This window comes from Poromitra crassiceps (genome assembly GCF_964638095.1).
Source record: "Poromitra crassiceps genome assembly, chromosome: 5".
In the NCBI taxonomy this organism is placed as follows: domain Eukaryota; kingdom Metazoa; phylum Chordata; class Actinopteri; order Beryciformes; family Melamphaidae; genus Poromitra; species Poromitra crassiceps.
The window spans coordinates 45,443,487-45,460,190 of record NC_139642.1 but is presented as its reverse complement, the minus strand read 5'-3'; the positions used below and the strand labels follow the sequence as shown (position 1 = coordinate 45,460,190).

Here is a 16,704-nt window from a genome sequence, read left to right as displayed (position 1 = left end):
CGAGGCTGTTTTAAATCGATTAAAAGTACCACATACTTTGAAATCCCTCAGCTTTGAAGGCATTTATGCAAAGGGGAGATGTTTTTTGCCTTCTGCCGTCTGGATTAAATTCAGGCTCATAGGTCGGTCTCTAGTGATTGGTTAGGGAAAATGGAATACGCCTGGGGATTCCCCTCATGGAAATCACTTAAACGGGGAAATCTCAGAGTAGAATGAATGAATGAATATTTTATTTTCGTGTCAGGACAATTACATGACCCATCCCACATGGGATTATCAGACATATCAACATTCAATATTTAACAAAACATAACATTCCGGTATGTTACCCAACCAGAAGCTTCCAGTGCAGCCCAAATTAGAGAGTATATATACATGCAGACATGATATGCCTATACATATACATACATATACATTCATACATACCTGCACATAGAATACGAAAAAACAACAAAAAAAACCTAACTATAATTTATCAGTTATCAGTTATACGTCAACCTTCTCCTCCTGTCCCACGCTTTAGAAAGAAATTCAGAGAATGCAAAAATATTATCAAAAAGAAATTCGAGTAGAACTCCGTTCTCACCATCTATCATATTTAGCTCAGGAGTATGGACTCTTTTAAACATTATTTCTCTCAAGTCATGATACAAAAGATGGAAATGGAGTGCAACGAGTTGACAATTCAGTCAAATTTCAGGCTACATTTGTATTATTATTGTTATATTCCAATCCAAATATCCAACTCGCATAACTAAACGTAAAGATGTAGTAGCACGGCACGCTCCTACGTATCTGGGCAAAAAACCACCAGGAAACAACAACAAAAACCTCAAATCACGGTAACATTACATCAGCAACCTTAGATAAGATGTCCTCTCTAATCATCACTGTAACTTGGCTGCATCCTGCACCTCCACAGCCTTCAGGTAGGTTTATAATCAGATAATGTATAGCATTATCAATACCCAAATTCAATTGATCTTACATTTAGTGTTTGTGTCTAGTCCATGTTCAAACGCTTGCTTTCTCTTTCGTCCTTGCATACCGTCACCTATTTTTTTTAGTTGTTGTTCTTGTTTGTAGTCTTGTGCTGTTTTGTATGTCTGATTTGCAATAAAAAAAGACAACATAGCCAGGATGATGCCACTAGCTTTTTTGTAAGTCATAAAAGAACATTCAAATCGCCAGCCATCTCACTGCAGTACACAATTTGCATTGGACCGTGTAATCCAGTAGACTGAGGATAAAAGACAGAAAGACGTTTGGCCTCGGTCTGTCTGGCACAGTCTTAGACAAGGGAGCTTCAGAGTAAGCCTGCAGGCAGAGCTCAAAGGACACCCCAATTAAGAAGAGACAAGGCTGGATACCTCCGGGGGAAAAACAACAACTCTAGACTAGACACTTAGTAAATGGTTGACTTTCAAATGCCTGTGTTATGTTTGTCAACAGAAAGAGCATTGGTGAATGTATAAAGAAGACAGAACAGAGTATGAAATATAGGCAGAGGATCCCAGGGCAAACGTTTCTACTGGACCTGGGGTACTGCATGACTGACTGGCTTTAGTTCAAGTCGTTTATTTGTCACTCCATGGCACTGCTTGAATTTTAATTTGCTAGTCACCTTATGTAGCCACGCCCATTTGACCCGGTTGTGTGGCCGTATCAAAACTTCGAGCTAAAAATAAAATAAAATGGCTGCTGCTCCAATATCATCTAACTAACTCTGAATTAACAAGAATTTTAGCCAATTGTATGTAACATACCAAATAAAAGCAAACGGCAATGTCTAAGAATGCAACGCCATGTAACTGGCTCGTTAAGTCTCGCATTCCAGGGAATTACGTTAACGTCTGCGGGTCTTATTGACGTTAGTGGCTCGAGCGCAACTCGGAGGAGAGAAAACTATCTGAAGCTTTCTTTGTTGGAGTCCAGGTATGTTTTACAAGAAAGTGCTCATCATTGTCGACGATAACGTTATCTGACCTGGCTAACAGTGGATACTCGCTTGCTTGCTGTGTACCGGCTCAAAGTAGTAGGCTACGTTCTTTATTTTACCCCCTTCACTGTCCGCTCCAAAAACAACTCTCTTATTTTGCGCCGTGACTGCCGGAAGTGTTAAAAGGACCCGGACGAATTTGGCCCACTGTAAGGTCTGAACATAAGGTGAATATCATGTCTCTGTCAACAACCTGCTTCCACCGCCCGGCTTCCACCATCAGTGTTTGGCTCCTTATCTTTCTGTTCCTCTTTCTTCTTCCTTACATGTTTCTCATTATGTTAATGCAGTACAGCAGCTGCAGCCAAAGCCCTGGGCAGAGGAGGCTCTCTCTGCAGAGTGTGCTGCCAGAGTCAGCAATAGACTCTGCCATGGGTATGGAAGCCACCTAGTGCCAGAGTCAGGAATAGACTCTGCCCTGGGTAGGGAAGCCCTCCCTGCAGAGTGTGCTGCCAGAGTCAGCAATAGAGTCTGCCCTGGGTAGGGAAGCCACCTATTGCCAGAGTCAGGAATAGACTCTGCCATGGGTATGGAAGCCACCTAAGCCCTTTTCCCACATGCGCTTTGTACCGCAAAATGACCGGAACGTGGTCAAATGGCTGCATGTGGGAAAGGCGCCGTGCCGGTATAAGCGCGACCCCGTCGTCGCGGCCATTTCACCAGTTTTGAGCTAGTCAGAAGAGCGGTATGCCGCGATAGACAGACAGGTGAGAAAGGGGTCCAGTCATTTTCCGCTATCAGTGGGCTGTGACTTCGTGGACCAGGTTGCACACAGTAGACAGTCCAACACCAAATACACAGCTGATTGTTCGATATTCCCCTGGTGTTGCGTACCACCAAAGGACTATTGCCAGTCGCAAACGCGCTTCCAGTGGTTTTCGCCACCGGGTGATCTTGCGTGCGGGTCGGACCAGACTCAGCACGTAATACCGGGACATGCGAAAATGACGCTTCCATTCCACGTCGTCAAAATTGTTCAGAGCATCTTCCCAAAATAAATTCCCTCCTGGTCTCTCTCGCTTCCAGACGGCTCTAGTCTCACGCAGCAGCGCAGAGGTACATAACACTGTCATGATCTGTCCCCGGTTTAGTCTATCTTCATATTCTGCGCGACACTCTCATGGGCGAGGTGTACACACGTTGCTTAATGTTCCAGCGGGCATAATCTAATCATTAGCGCACATTAAAGCAAACTGGCGAAATGATCTTGTGATAATAAGAGCAGTAGCCTATGTCAGCTTCATGTGTGTGTGTGCTGATTTTCCCCTCTCCTCTCTGCTCGCTCTCTGGCCACAGTCCGTCCTCCTCCTTCAGTCACAGCCCGACAGGGACTAAGCAACGTTGCCGACAGCCAAGGCAAGCCCGGACACATCAAATGAAGCCAGTCTGTAAAAAGTGCTTCAACGCGACGCAGGTGAACGGATAAACAAGCAAACTTATTTCACCATTCGGAGTTTTGCCGACACGTCACTCCCCACCCGCTCTGCAGTGCGGCCCCCCCCCCCCACATACAGGCAATTTCGCTGATAGATTCCCACATGCCAGAGGAGAGGTGTGAAGGGAAATGTCCGATATTGACTTACAGGTAATTTTCCGGTACGCATGTGGGAAAACGGCTCTAGTGTCAGAGTCAGGAATAGACTCAGCCCTGGGTAGGGAAGCCACCTAGTGCCAGAGTCAGAAATAGATTCTGCCCTTGGTAGGGAAGCCACCTAGTGCCAGAGTCAGGAATAGACTCTGCCCTGGGTAGGGAAGCCATGTAGTCGGTTTTGTGGGAGGAGGGAGCAAGGCCAGCCAGTGGCAGATGATCACGGGAAAAACAAAAACAAAACTGCACACCCTTGGAAAGGCATGAACCATTTTACATTTCTTCTTGTCTAAATGCCAAGTTGAGCTTATAGGGAATGACTCTGTGAGGATGGTGTTGCTAAAACTGTTTTACGATATACTGGCAAGTATATCGTAAATTAAGAAGCTATGTCACAAAATTAAATAGAAGTAAAAAATAAATAGGATAAATAGGATTCATTGGATTAATGATATAAAAAATTATAGAATACACTAAATGATCTATTAGGCAGGAAAACTAAATCCACTCCATCCTTTTTAGAGGTGGAAGGTAACTTCCTAATGAACCCATCTGAGATTGCCGATCATTTTAATAACTATTTTATAGGTAAAGTAGATAAATTAAGGAATAACATGCCAGAAATATATAATAATATATCTCACCTATTAATAAAAAATGAAATTATGAACAATAAAAATTTTACTTTTAAATTTGACAGTGAGTAGTATAAATAAGGTAGAAAGCATGATAAGGACTTGTAAAATTAAGCCACCAGGTGTTGATGGACTTGAAGGGATTCTTCTCAAAGTTGTTGCAGATTGAGTTGCCCCAGCCATCTGTCATATTACAAACGTATTGGGCTGACATGGCAACCCTGAGCAGTGGGGCGAATAGGCTTTGCACTAGTTAATTAAAATAGCAGGAAAGGAAGCAATCAGCAAAAGATGAGAAATAATAATTAATTGAGTGGAAAAAGGGGGAAAGAACATAGTAACCTACCCAATCTCCACAGGTTTCTCTAGGACAATATCAGCAGCGGTGCTGTGCCTCCGCACTGGCCTTGTGAGCCTAATTGGCTGAGGAGAGACTGGCCTGGAGCCCGGAGCATAACGAGGGGGTCCTGGGAAGAATAGAAAGAGGAGAATTGGGGGGGGGGGGGCAGCAATGGCGTGTGTGTGTGTGTGTGTGTGTGTGAGAGAGAGAGAGAGAGAGAGAGTGAGAGAGGGGCAGGGTGGGTTGGGGCAGTGTAACAGAGAGAGAGGAAGAGCATAGAGTCAAAATGACAAGAATTCAGTTCTCCCAATCAACTGTCACACTATCTCCACCTGCAGGACACATGAAGGACAATCAGGTAAAAATCAATAGCCCAGTATAAATAGAGAGTACAATTCTTATTGATTGTGCTGTTACATAAGATAAACAGTGCTGTCTTTATTTCTACATGTTAGAAGAGCATATCTCACCCCAATTCCAATGTGGTCTCTGCAAATGTTAAATAAAACTGACTCTGACATGATTCACAAAAGATTCATGTTCTCACCTGTTGCTTCTACTCGGTCCCAGGAAAGAGGGTCTGAATAGGCGATAGTGGCAAACCGCCTCCTCACTTCATCCTGATCCTTCTGCTCAGATGCACAGGAGAAGACAGACAACCGTTTTATTAGTGTGTTGTTCAGCTGCCAATAGTGAGACACATGACAAACTGCAGCAAGACAGAGCCTCATCATCATGGCGAGATCTCTGCTGTATCCGGCTGTATCTCTCCCAGCACAGCTGTCATAACATGCTCACTGCAAATAGCAAACCGACCAAGGGTGACCTTCTGGGTTCCACCATGACCTTTCGGTGATATGCCTTTCTGTAGAGCAACACTCACCTGCATCTCTTCCATGCGCAGCAGCATGCTCTCCAGGGTGGGGGCCATGCTCTCCAACTGTTTGTCTGTCTGAGCCACCCACGCCGCCCGTGCACCGTCCACCGACAAATCCTCCAGAAGGGCTTCGCTCAGCTGCTCAGCACTCTCTGCTGCCTGCGGACGACAACAATGAGAGCTGAAAATACACTGTACATATACCGTAAATTCCGGACTATAAGGCGCACCGGTGTATAAGCCGCACCTTCAAAGTTGACTATTTTTTTCTTATATAAGCCGCACCGGACTATAAGCCGCGGGTGTTTTAATGGTATTTTTTGTTTTTTTTACAGTGCACACAGTGTCCGCGGTGTGGTGAAAAGAGGGCAAGAGAGGAAATTAAAACAGAAGTGGATTTATAGTTAGAAAGAGTGCTAAAGAAGAGAGAATTCCGTTTTTTATTTTTTTATTTTAGTTACTCACAGTACTATTGACCAGTCCAACTCAAAAGATATTCGGCAGTTTCACTTTGAGCTCTTGTTCCGCCGCTGTCCATCAATGGTTATGACGAGTCTCGCTGGGTACAGTACGCCAAAGCGATATCCATTGACTTTAACCTTTTCAATGATGCTGTTGTATGTTGCGCGTTTCTGTTGCACCAACGCGGAGAGGTCCTGCCGGACGAAAAAGCGCGTACCCTCCCAGGTGAGGGGCTTCTTCCCCGCAGCCTGGAGGATGAGTTGACGGTCGGGCCAGCGGAGTAGGCAGATGAAGATGGCCCTCGGTGGCAGGCCGGGGTCTGGACGTGGCCGAGGCGCCCGGTGTGTCCTGTCCACCTCTGGTGGTTTCTCGCCTTCCTTCAGGTCCAGGATGTAACACAGGATTTTGCCACGAAAGCGTCCATGTCACCAATCTCAGCTCCCTCTTTTACATTGATCAGGCGAATGTTATTTCTTTTACTCCTGCTGATTAAGTCATCAACCTGCGTGTGCAGCGTTTCGATGTTTTTGCATTTTATCCACTTTCGGACTCACTGTGTTGTTTTTGTCCTCCAGTGCGCTGATGCGCTTTTCCGCATTAGAAACTCTGTTCACGGTTGCATTATTTTCTTTAGTGAGTGAGTGGATGGACTTCTGCACGTTTTCAAACTTGTTTTCAAGCTGCTCAAACCTCTGAGCGATGTCGGACTTAATCGATAGTGTTTCACGGAGTAAAAGTTTAGCCCAAGCCGTGTATCTCCAGCCTCCAGCAGGTGAGTCATTTCCTCATTCATGGCGGTGATTGCTTCGTCTTTTTCTTTCTGCTTACCTGTGTTGTGTTATGTTATGTTATGTTATGTTGTTAAAAGAGGGCAAGAGAGGAAATTAAAACAGAAGTGGATTTATAGTTAGAAAGAGTGCTAAAAAAGAGAGATTTTTTTTTTTTTTTTTGGAAAAAATCCATAGATAAGCCGCACCGTTATATAAGCCGCAGGGGCCAAAAAAGCCCAAAAAACGGGAAAAAAGCCGCGGCTTATAGTCCGGAATTTACGGTACTAAAATACATTTATATCCTAATTTTGGGCATATTACAATTGGTCTTTTCTTGTTGTTTCAGTGTAGCCACGATACCAAATGCATGGTTTATTCAGTAGCAGAGTCAACACTGCTCTGTCCAGTGACTTTTTTTTGGCAACAACAGTGAAGCTCACTCTCTCTGCAGCCTGCTCAGACAGCCTGTTCCTTAGTGAGGAGCTGCTCCTCTTCCTGGACTCGCCAATCTGCTGAGGTAAACAGACAAAAACAAGCTCAGTCCCATCAATCTACATGACGGTACACATCGACTACTCCCTTTTAGCCTATAAACAATGAGGCTCGTAGTCAGAAAATCACTAATTATTTCACTGTGGTGAAAAATCTGAGGGTAAATGCCTGCTGTATGGATTTTTCAATGAGAAATTAAATGTATTGACCTTCCCCCCACCCCCTTGCTGGTTTGTGAAAAGGAGGCAGAGCTGAGCTATTCTACCTACCTGTGCCTCATCCAGAAGGGGCTGAATTCTCTCTCTGGCCTTCTGCTCAGCTGTCTCAGCCCACTGAGTTGGCGAGCCCACATCAAACCTAACAAACAAACAAACAGGATGCAGGCTGTCACAAGAGGAGTTTTTCAGCAGACAGCTGTAATCTTCAGAGACATAATCAGATGTTGTTTATCACAAAGATAATAAAAAAGTGATAAACAAGAGAAAAAAGTTCTCGATGACTCTTTCATGCAAGTAGGGCTGGGCAATATATCGATATGGTGATATGAGTAAGGGGTAATGTGCGGCGAGCCGGTCATTATCGCGAAATAAACCCTGGCAGGGTGATCAGGATCCTGACGTGAATTCTTACACGGCTACTTACTGATACTAAAGAAAGCTACGGTTATGTTTTTTGTTTGTTTTGCCACCGGGTGTTGCGAATGAGCTAAATTAAACATTCAATTTAAATTTACATCTGCGTCCTCAGTCTTTCGGAACAGTGTGCATAGCAATAGTCCGTTATACCTAGCTAGCAGTGGTCTTTTAGACAGGAAACAGACCGTAGACAGCCATATAAGACTACGGTAGATATCGTCTTAGATTTTGGATATCGTAATATCGTGATATGGTATACTGTACCTTAAGTGTTGTCTTTGCCTGGATTTACAGGCTGCATTACAGTAAAGTGATGTAATTTTGTGAATGTACCGTACCAGACTGTTCTAGCTGTTATATTATTTGCCTTTACCCACTTAGTCATTATATCCCCATTACTGATGATTATTTATCAAAAATCTCATTGTGTAAATATTTTGTGAAAGCACCAATAATCATCTCTACAATATTGTCGCAAAATCGATAGAGGTATCTGGTAAAAAAATATTGTGATATTTGATTTTGTCCATGTCACCCAGCCCTACATGCAAGATACTCAAATAATTCTATCCTGAGGAGATTCTAAATGAAACCGTCTAGTCTGGTATATTTGCCTGGCTCTCTGTTTGCCTCAATTGCAACACTTTCTGCTATCAAACAAGGCCAAAACTGTCACTCAGCACTGTGGATAGGGACAGACATGGTGGACATTTTAGTGAATTCATCCTGGCTTGTTTTGCTGTAGAAGTGAATGAGTGAATCTGCCAGACTTGACACACTACTCACAGCTACGGTGGCTGAGATCTGCTTAGGGCAGAATAACTCATGAGACATTCAGTATGAATAGCAGTTGCTGTGTGAGAACCCAATTTCCTTTTGGGATCAATACAGTTTTATTCTATCCGACTGCATCGCTTTTGAGATATATTTTAGGTTGCGCATGCCAATCATCTTTTTTTATCTCTTTTTCTTGACATTAAGTGCTGAATTATACCGTATGTGCTGCAGTACAGATGAAGGAGTCTCCCACACTTGTAATAATGTTACTACCTTAATCTCTGGATGCGTTCTGACTCTTCTTTACTCAGCTGGTTGAGCTCTTTCAGCCTCTGCATGGTCATCTTATCCAACCAGGCTTGCCTGTATCAAACCATTAATAATCATAAAGCGCAAAATGGAAGTTCAATTAGTATTTCATGAATAACTTACAATCCTCATCTCAAAAAACGGGCTGCAGGTCTGATTAATTATAAAGTACAATTGTAGTCATCAAGATTTGATTAAACAGAAAAATGCATGGAACACTCAATCAGCAGGGTCTTTACAAGCACTAAAACAGGCCAACTATTAATCAGAAAAAGCAAAATGGCCTCAATCAACCAGGCACCTGGATTTAATTGATTGGGAAGGATTAACTCTGAATTGGAATCATTATTGCCTGTGGCTTCCAACAAGTGCGGTCTGACATGGGGTTTTTAAATGACTCTGTGACTACAGTAATGGCCTGTTGTTATACGAGAACAATTGCTGGATAAAATAGCAAACTTTTGTGTGTGTTTTGGCCTTCCAATTACATGACAATGGTGTTATACTGTAGGGGCCTGAAAACCCAAACTTTTGACAACGGATTCCAGAGTGGAATCTTTTCAAAACACAACCTGTGGCTTCGCCGTGTAAACTGGTAATATTCAGTTCTTGTGAAAACTCTTTCGACACAGGCCCACTTCATGCATGGCTATTACGTTTGCAGCCAACAGGCAACAATAAGCATGCATGAATAGAAAAACAACAACAATGGCTGCCCATCGACCCTCATTCCTTCTCTTAAGGCATTGGTTGCCAAACTGTCCACGGGGCTCCCTCTGCCTGGTGGTCTGCCAGAGAATTGCATTTTTTTTTACAGACAACAGTTTTTACATACCGTATACACATCAACCCTGAGTAGCAGCCGGATTGTGCCGATTTTCGGAAATATCACAATTTTGAACATTTTCAGAGGCTGCGGCAGGCTCAGTTTTAAAGCCAGAGTGAAGTTTCTGGTATCATATGAAACTAGAAGACCTAAGGAATCGATTTGTACCAACCACCATGTCATGCTAGTTTGTCAGGAAGGTAGCTAAATAATCCAAAGTTAGGCTAAATTTTGGCGAGGGAAAAAACCATTTTCAAAGGGGTCCTCTTTTTCACAGCCTAATGTTGGCAGGTGTGTGTGTGTGTGTGTGTGTGTGTGTGTGTGCGCGTGCATGCTTTTGAACCAGCTAGTGGCCTTATATAGTACATCAGCCAATTTTATTTCATATATAGCACAAGTCATATATAGCACTTCTCCTATATGTGAATAGGAGAAGTGATGAGTGCTGTAGGAGGTGAGCTTGACCTTAGAGCTTCATTTTGGGCTTGTTTCTTCTCGTCTGAGCTCAAGGCCTGTTCTGCTCCCAACCCGCGGGCCACGTTCTGCTTCGGGGGGCTTGGTGAGGGCTTCAGGGGGAAAAAGAGGCACCGAGGCTCTGGTCTACTCCTTTGAGGGGATCTGCTGAGATTGATATCGAATGAATAAGAGAACGAGACCCAAAGAAACACAACATGGCACACAGAGAATTTATGGCAGTGTGAGGGGTTTACAAAGATTTTGCCTGTTCACAACATCTCTTACAAGCACATAAGCACCTCACGCGGCTGGTAGCACCACATTGTAATATTATATATATACATATATATATGCCTTTTCTTTTTTCTTCTCTTTTCCTGTGTCTGAGTTTGTTCGACTTTGTTCTTTTGTGTTCAAAAAAAGACAAAGAGACAAATAAAATATTGCGGGTGTTTGACAGTGTTTGCCTGTCTGTGCGACTGGACTGGTGATCAGTCCAGGGTGCAGGGAGTAAAATGGAAGAAATTCTCAACACAGACACTGTCAATATCCTGTTAATCTAGGGGTGGGCGATATGGCTCAAATATAATATCCTGTCATATGATCTTTCAGACAGTATCACAATCCGTGATATGGATCATGATTCCCAGGTATTGTTCATATCTACTGTTTTTTCTGGCAATGCCGTTTGAAAAATATTAACTACAAGAAAGCCATCAAGTGTCACCCATTGGTTTGTAGACTCCCATTTTGAAGCCCAAGTTTAGCATTTTCACCGTCACCATCTTGGTTTTTTTGGAGTCAGTAGCAGCTAGTGTGAGAACAGGGCTTTCCCACAGAGGCGCCTGCTATTGGTCTGTGATTGGCAAGCTGCACGATCATCACTGGACAGATCTGCTTTATCGTCTAGTTTACCGTACTCTAAATTGGACCATCATTTACTAGCAAGTGAGACTATAAACTCATTAGGAAAGTGTTTACTGAGGTTTAAAAAAACAAGTGAGAAGTAGGGTCATTTTCTCATTGACTTCTATACAATCTGACTTCTTTTTGCAGCCAGTGGAGTCGCCCCTGCTGGCCATTAGAAAGAATGCAGGTTTATGGCATTTTCGCATTGGAGGTCGGCCGCCCCATGGTTAGGATTGTAAAAGTGCTCTAGTCAAGTGTATCATCAGCCTAAGAAGATTGAAAAAAAGCTCACCGTTGTGGAGAATGAGGGGATGTAGGTATCCATGGCACAGACTGCTCTTTTTGTGGTACCTGGTTCACTCTAAGCCGAGAGGAGACTGTAGGCTGCTGGAAACCTGCATCTCGCACCTGGATATGCTTTATAAAATAAAAAATAAAATAAATAAATGTACTAGATACAATGCATAATCATACATAATATGGAATGTTATTAATGTTATTCACTATCAAAAAAACTTTGCTCAAAAAGCAGCAGAATTCTTGAGGTTGCAGTCATCTTGTTTTTTTTTTTTTTGTTTTGTATAAATGAGTAAAGATGCCGGACCAACTTCTCTTTCCTAATGGATGTACAATGCTTGAAATTAAAGTCTCCAAGGTATGGGTTATCATAAAAGGGAGTTTGAACTGAAAATATATGGTATAGATATGGTAAAGATATAAATATTAAATGAAATTCATTAAATGTATCATAAACCTTAAATGTTTGCATGACTGCATATTTGGTTCTACCCATTTGGCTACATGATCAGCCCAGATGCATGAGTGGCAAACTGATCAGCTCAGATGCATGAGGTTCAGACAAACAAGATTTCACTGCATTGTAGCTGGGTCGAAACCAGATATGAAGAAAATTATAATTGAAAATGAATTTATTTAATTTGTTGTCTTTAGCACCCTGGGTAGGTATAGGCATTGGTTATATAGATTATATAGATTGATTATATATGATATAGGATAGGCACATTTTACATAAAGCACCTCTTGTGTGTTTTAATGTATAAAAAACAACAACTGCTATTTTGTAAAAGCCTGGTAAACACCTTAATGATCATGCCAACCTTGCTCCTTTCAGAGTGTAGAGCCCGTCCTCTTCCTTGGTGTCTCTCCTCCAGCGCCCTCTGCTGGACGAGGCTCTCCAGGCCGGCTCTGAGCACCTCTCTGCGATCAGTGGGCTGGATGGAGATGCCTCTGGGCTTCTGTGAGGCCATTCTCCTACCTGCTGACAAGTGTGGAATGAAACCATTGATGTGATGCTGTGTAACTGGAAAATATTGAACAGCTGTTGTGACTGCAACATATATTCTTCTTGGTTATTTCTAAACATTAGTAAATTATGTTGGAGCCTATAGGATAATGCCTGCTGTACTAACTAGACAAACCAGCCAATAAGAAAATTAGCTAGCAGTCTTGACAATCAATTGGACCCCTACTGACTGCTACCTGTAGATAAGTGGTAAAAGGGCTTAGATAGTACAGTACAAAATGTGTTGCCGGGGAGCAAAGTGCAGTTGAAGCTCATTGTGGGTGATGGTGGTGATATCTCTCCCCCAGGATGTCTTCATCCCAATAGGAAGCAGCAGGGGCTAAGCTGTAGGGAACCAAAGGCTGAGTACTGGGCCTATTTTTCTGTGACTGTTTCATGGCTGTTTATCAATTTTCAGCCTGGGTGCAGCAATTTCAGCACAGTTGGAGGCACCAAACACAATTGTGCAAAGCCCTCAGGTTATTTCGGAGACTGAGTGGTTTGTCCTTCATCCAAAGGCATATCGTGCATTCCTTTATAACTGGGAACTGGTAATCTTACGACTTCAAAGGTCATGAGCTGGGACAGTGACGTCACCAGAGCTGGTATTTCCCATTTCAAACTCGTAGGAGCCTCAGCAGCCCCGACCTAAAAAATCCAAGATGGCTGCGCCGCGCAACAACAGTAGTTATAATCGTAGTAATGTTGTTTAGCACTTCTGTTTTGTTTGTGTCTCATTAAATCAGCTGTACACACAGCACTGCATAACATCTATCTGTGTGGACAATGAGGCTGCAGTGTTTGTATACGCAAAATGCCGCGAAATGCCATGTTATCAACTGTTATTGCTAACAATGACTAGCCTGGCTAGCGACTGGATCTGACCAATGAACAGTGAACTTCCCAGCTCAAGTTTTCTCAACATCCCAGTTATTTTGCGATAAAGGAATGCGCCATTAATATGTATAATAAATTCACTCTCAGTAAAAGTGCAGTTTTAAGACACTTTAGCAGCAAGTATGGCAGTGCCTTTAGTAGGATATCTTTGGATGAAAATAATGTTCAAAGGTTTGAAAATGGGTGCTATGAGGACAAAAAGTTAAAATAAACAGAGCAGAAAAATGCTTAACAAAAGTAAATAAAATGTCCTTGCACAGCTCATTATGCAGTAGTGAATGCTTTTAAATGAACCACTCACACAGGCAAAGGAAACACCTGCTCATTGCTCACCCCGAACGCTCTTTTTAGGACCTGCAGCTTTACGAGGTCCTCGGAGATTGGAGGTGGTGGGACCCCTGACCCCTGTGGGACCCCTGGGTGCACAAGGAGGCGACATGTGGCGATGAGGAGACTTCCTGTGTGGAGGACAGGAGCTGCTTGCTTGGGCTTGCCTCTGCTGAGGTCTCTCCTGTTTGCTGAGGACAGAATCCAGAATCTAAGAGGAATAGAGTGACAAGTAATTAAAAACTTGGTTTTTACACTTACTTTAGTCATTTAAAAACTTGCTTTTCACGCTTGACGATTACGGCTGCAAATAATTATTTCCATTCTCGACACGTTTGGTCAATAAAATGTCAGAAAATGGTGAAAAACGTCGATCAGTGTTTCCCAAAGCCCAAGATGTCATCCTCAAATGTCTTGTTTTGTCCACAACCCAAAGATATTCTGTTTACTGTCATAGAGGAGTAAAGAAACCAGAAAATATTTGCCTTTAAGATCAGAGAATTTTTACTTATTTTCTTTAAAAAAAATGCTCAAACCGATTGATAGTTGGCGATCGATTAATTGTTGCAGCTCTATTGACGACACAAACAATCCCTAAGCAAAATAAATTTTCAGAAACATGATTGTCTTATTAAAATTGGGGATTTATTAAAGGTATACAATGCAACTTTTCCCTGTATTTCCCTAAAAAACAAACAAGAAAAGTAATCCCTCTCAATCACCACTTATGACCCACTAGAATTGTGTGGAGGTGTGTTTTATGTGCAGTGACACTGCCCCCTGTCTGTATTTTCGTGTTTTCACAATGTTTTGTTGTGGTGGTGCTGTGGTCGGGACGCTTGTGGGCCGAAACGTTTTCGCAGCCCCACGTGCGGGCATGTAGTGCCCAGCCAATAACGTCGCGCAGAGCAGCACAGCACAGCACAACACTCCAGCAGACTGCACTATTCAAACAAAACCAGGAAATGCGGCACCTTCCATGGTTTTGCGAAGTGTTTGGAGCTTATTACTCCATAGTTTTGAGGTGTGTGTGTGTGTATTTGTGCTTTTATAACATAACCGCTGTGAAAATATCTGAAAATAACTTTTAATCCCTGCGTTTCACCTGGTTTTGCACCACTCTCTCTCCCTCCATTCACTGTCAACCCCGCTCGACCACCCAAATGTGGTCTGTCTCACTCACATTGTGGAGCCACCGTGGGGAGGGGCCATGTGCAGTGTTTACAAACGGCAAACTAGAAAAGTTGTATAGTATACCTTTAGCTGAAATCATATTTGTTGCTATATTTTTCTCAGTTTATCATACTAAAAGGAAAGAATAAATCATGTCTCATGAAGCTGAGTACTCATAAAAGTTATGAGCTCCTCACCTCTAGTTTCTGCAGGATGTCCAGTGCCGTCTCAGGCACAGCTGAACCTTGGTCCACTTCTACCTTAGCTGAGCACAAAGAAAGCTGGCGAATCAGCTGGCCCAGCTCTTTGTAATGAGGAGGCACCTTGCCCTCAGGTGGATCGGAAAGCTGATGGATGAAGGACTGCATTGCCCTAAGTGCCCCACGGTGGGCAGCTGCAAGCCTGTCCATCGCCCTGGACTGAGAAAAAGGGATCAAGTAAACCTCTCTGCGATTGCGTAAAACAGAAATAATCAATGACATGTGCTTATCAATGAAGCTGGTAAAGATGCTGAAGACGTACCTTTTTGCTGTCCCAATTTTTTTGCCATCGTAGCTTCTCTATATCCTCTTGTATTTCTTTTACCTATTCAACAATAATTGAGCTGAATACTGCATGTAGTTATAGTGCAAACTAACAAGTGAGTGAAGGCTTACTTTTCAATTGCATTTGGCACAGATTTAAATACCTGTTGTTGGAGGACATAGATGAGGCGCGCTGAGCGGGCATCCTGCTTCTGCCTGCGAACCTCCATCCTGTGTTGCTCATCAGGCTCCAAAGGTTCCTCTGTTTTCTGCCCTGTTGTTGAAATTTCAACTCTTTATAATCCATACGGCCAAAACACACAGGAAGCGGGAGAATAAAACCACAGTTTGCCATTTGTGGTGGCGGTGGTGTGTGTGTCAGTGTTGTGATAACTTTATTTTTACTTAATTTACTAGGACGGTTGGACCTTGTTGACATATAGCCTAATTACAATATTTCACAAGTAGGGGACATCCACAGGATGTATCACACAGGCTTACTCTAACAAGCTACTTTTGTGGGTTACCTCTGTTAGCCAGTTGTTCTATTTTCTGGATGTAGACTCCCAGTTCATTTTGCAGTTTGCGGATCTCCTGGCTTAACTGAGGCTGCTGGCCTCTGGCCAATGATGTTGGGCCAGGGTCTCTGGTTGGGGGTGATCCATGCCCAGGGCTGAGGGAAATTGTCTGCTTCTGGGGAGTGTGCACTAATAGTTTGGCTCCAGGTCGGACAGCCTTCTCTTTTGGACTGGAGGCCTGGAGCTGCTTTAGAAAGAAGATACTTGGATCATTGATGGAACAAAAACTATTGCTTTTCACACTGCACCTTAGTCCCAGGCTAAGGGATTCCCGTTAACAGAATCCTCGAGAGCTGTTAGCCACACACAAATAACTAGCCCCATAACGTGACGCCACTTTATACTGTACTTACTGTACAGTAAAGCGGCGCCTCACAGCATAGAATCCTCAATAGGTGGACAAGGCTGTTATTTAGCTGGAACACCGGCGCTGTTAAAACGATACTGCTTGGGTGAAACAACCATTTAGAAGCAGTCTTTGCACAGCCTGCGCTGAATTTACAGCAGGGTGTGTTTGATCTTACTAATATGGTGCACCGCTGCACACGGCGAGCAAACAACACATGCAGTCACATGGAGATGGCGGCTGTCAGTGATCAACGCAAATCCAGCGCACCTGGGAAGTAAAACATGTCATGAAATACTCAAACTCCCAAGGTTCCTGTCGGCACTTGTCCCGTCCTCAATATGGCACAGGCTGTGCAAAGACTGCTTCTAAACGGTTGTTTCACGCAGCAGTATCATTTTAACCTCCCCGGCGAGCTTACTGGCTTCACTAGGCGGACGATCATATCTTCGGATCTGCAATTGGAGATTGGATATGGGTA

The 16,704-nt window shown here is 43.3% G+C and overlaps 1 protein-coding gene across 1 annotated transcript in view; it reads right to left on the bottom strand.

Annotated features, from left to right (window-relative positions):
- Positions 1 to 16,704, bottom strand: part of kiaa0753 (KIAA0753 ortholog) — a gene marked incomplete at its 5' end in the record, with an annotated part of 42,908 nt that overhangs the window by 25,293 nt on the left and 911 nt on the right. Inside the window, 14 exons of the mRNA XM_083636698.1 lie at positions 4,569 to 4,689; positions 5,110 to 5,191; positions 5,446 to 5,598; positions 7,112 to 7,183; positions 7,433 to 7,520; positions 8,849 to 8,938; positions 10,176 to 10,328; positions 11,368 to 11,492; positions 12,194 to 12,354; positions 13,609 to 13,813; positions 14,973 to 15,194; positions 15,298 to 15,360; positions 15,464 to 15,573; positions 15,827 to 16,064. Coding sequence (XP_083492824.1) covers positions 4,569 to 4,689; positions 5,110 to 5,191; positions 5,446 to 5,598; positions 7,112 to 7,183; positions 7,433 to 7,520; positions 8,849 to 8,938; positions 10,176 to 10,328; positions 11,368 to 11,492; positions 12,194 to 12,354; positions 13,609 to 13,813; positions 14,973 to 15,194; positions 15,298 to 15,360; positions 15,464 to 15,573; positions 15,827 to 16,064 — 1,883 coding nt within the window. The remainder of the gene's footprint in view (positions 1 to 4,568; positions 4,690 to 5,109; positions 5,192 to 5,445; positions 5,599 to 7,111; positions 7,184 to 7,432; positions 7,521 to 8,848; positions 8,939 to 10,175; positions 10,329 to 11,367; positions 11,493 to 12,193; positions 12,355 to 13,608; positions 13,814 to 14,972; positions 15,195 to 15,297; positions 15,361 to 15,463; positions 15,574 to 15,826; positions 16,065 to 16,704) is intronic.